The following is a 2,075-nucleotide window of genomic DNA, read 5'->3' as shown; positions in this document are numbered from 1 at the left end:
TATCACCAGACTGATCAAAATAATTTGTTAATTAGAAGTCAATATCCCATTGACCAATCAAGGGCTGTCACATCCCTTCTCCAAAGCACAGCAAGTAGAAGTAGTAACAATGAATTTTCTACTGCTCTGTAAGTACATAGCAGCTCATCCAGCCGCATACTAATGCTACAACTGTTTGGCTTTGGGTTTAAAAATTGCTTTAGCGACTGGAAGAGCAGAGGAGCAAACAGTTAAAGGATGAGCAATGTGAGAACTGACAAGAGGTGTTGACAAAGAAAAACAATAAACATTTAACTAAATCTAGCCACTTTAGTCACTCCAGGAATTACAGTATGAGCTACAATTTCTCAATGGTTTAGACATGGTCCACAAGCAGTCAAAATAAATGCCAAAAACTGAATACAATGGACTTGTGGACGAAGGAAATGCATGGCTTAACAATTGGCTGAAATCTTGGAATGAGCAGAGCGTCACAAATTTATTATAAATGAAAACGCCAGCCAGTGCTAACATGTGAAGATAGAAATTAATACCAATTTTTTTTTATAAAAAAAAAAGGGGGGAGAAAAAAAAATTGGTCACAGGTATGAACACGTGTCTATTCATGACAATTGAATCTAGCCACTTTCATAAGTGGAGAGTGAAGATACGCTTTACCAAAGTAAAACAAGGTTAACCACAGGTTTCTTTAAAATGTGGACACAAATTATTGCCCGTTTAATTAAGTTAGACATGCATGTAACTTGTACAATGACTGACGTGAGTTTGATTCAATTAATGGTTGTCCATTCCCAATTATTTGTACAAAGAAGATTTATGCAAACAAGTACTGCTTGTCTTACAATATGATACAAATAGATAAATACAACCTAAAAATGCACTGCAGATGACCGCAACTGAACTTGTACAAAAATAAAAAAATAACAAATTATTCCTCACAACATACGTGACAGACAGTTGATTCACTGAGCTATCTAGAACGGCAAACTGCTGCATTGTAGATCTCATGACTTACGCTAGTGAGGATTCATTCTAGGGATGGGAATTCACAATTAAAATAAACATCAGGAAACCAAAATGAAGTCCACATAATCAGTTTCTACAAGTGGTTTAAATAAAATAATTCATTTGTCAAATTTAAATTATTTTAAAATACCTCCCTTTCCCTTCCACAATTGGGCACCATAAAACCTGAAGATAGGAAGTGGATCGGGCTGAAGATGTGTAGCGCGACACACACACATTCTCACGCATTCACTCTCACACTCCACACTCGAACACCTCAACTGAGTAATAAAATGGGAAGTACAGCGGTGTCTGCAGCCACTCCATAGCCTCAGGCTTGTTCCGTTGCAGGAAAGGTAAGTAGCATGTCACTTTTCCAGACTGAAAAGTCAATGTCTCTTTTGATCACACATTACGCTCCTTCATCATCTTCACCTTCATCTCCGTCACCTTCACCTTCCTCTTCTTCCTCCTCTTCTGGAACAAAGGTAAAGCAAGTTAGAAAGGAAACAAATTATGCCGACACTGATAAAAATAAATAAATTATAAATTAATTAAAACATATCAGGAAAAAGACTTACCTTCAGCTTCATCTAGGTCATCCTCCTCCCCTTGTAATTCGTCTTCCTCATCCTCCTCTTCTCCTTCGACATCTTCATCCTCCTCAATTTCCTCATCGTCATCACCGTTTTCTTCCTTCTTGTGTTTCTTGGGGTCTTCTGTCTTATCCTGAAATGCAAAAAAAGAAGACGATTAGCCACTTGAATATACTGCAAACTCAGTGGTGCTGACCCAGGGCTAAAAGGGCAAAGAGAGGGTCTATCAACGGCCACCCACAATTAGATTCGTATAAAAGGCCGGAGAATGGGCCGGCCAGACACCTCGCTATCGACCAGCTATCGATCCGATATTAGAAGCCATGCCGGGTCGGGACGCGGCGCGACACAAACTCGCCGGCAAACGAAGCGACGCGACACGACATGGGTGCAGCGGGGAGCGCTCAGCGCGGGGCGGCCGCGGCTCAGCGCCACCACCACACCGCAGCATGCAGCGGCGGGCCTGCAGCGAGG

The 2,075-nt window shown here is 41.2% G+C and overlaps 1 protein-coding gene across 1 annotated transcript; it reads right to left on the bottom strand.

Moving 5' to 3' along the window:
• Positions 1 to 289: 289 nt before the first annotated feature.
• On the bottom strand, positions 290 to 1,734 carry LOC113208277 (acidic leucine-rich nuclear phosphoprotein 32 family member B; the record flags this gene model as incomplete). The annotated part of the gene is given in 2 exon segments (XM_052272132.1): positions 290 to 1,482; positions 1,587 to 1,734. Coding segments are annotated over 2 exon segments (213 nt in total), but the record flags the coding sequence as incomplete, so codon positions are not given.
• Positions 1,735 to 2,075: the final 341 nt, after the last annotated feature.

This window comes from Frankliniella occidentalis, unplaced genomic scaffold (assembly GCF_000697945.3).
Source record: "Frankliniella occidentalis isolate FOCC.00 unplaced genomic scaffold, Focc_3.1 Scaffold189, whole genome shotgun sequence".
Lineage (NCBI taxonomy): Eukaryota > Metazoa > Arthropoda > Insecta > Thysanoptera > Thripidae > Frankliniella > Frankliniella occidentalis.
This window is presented reverse-complemented; position numbering and strand designations above follow the sequence as displayed.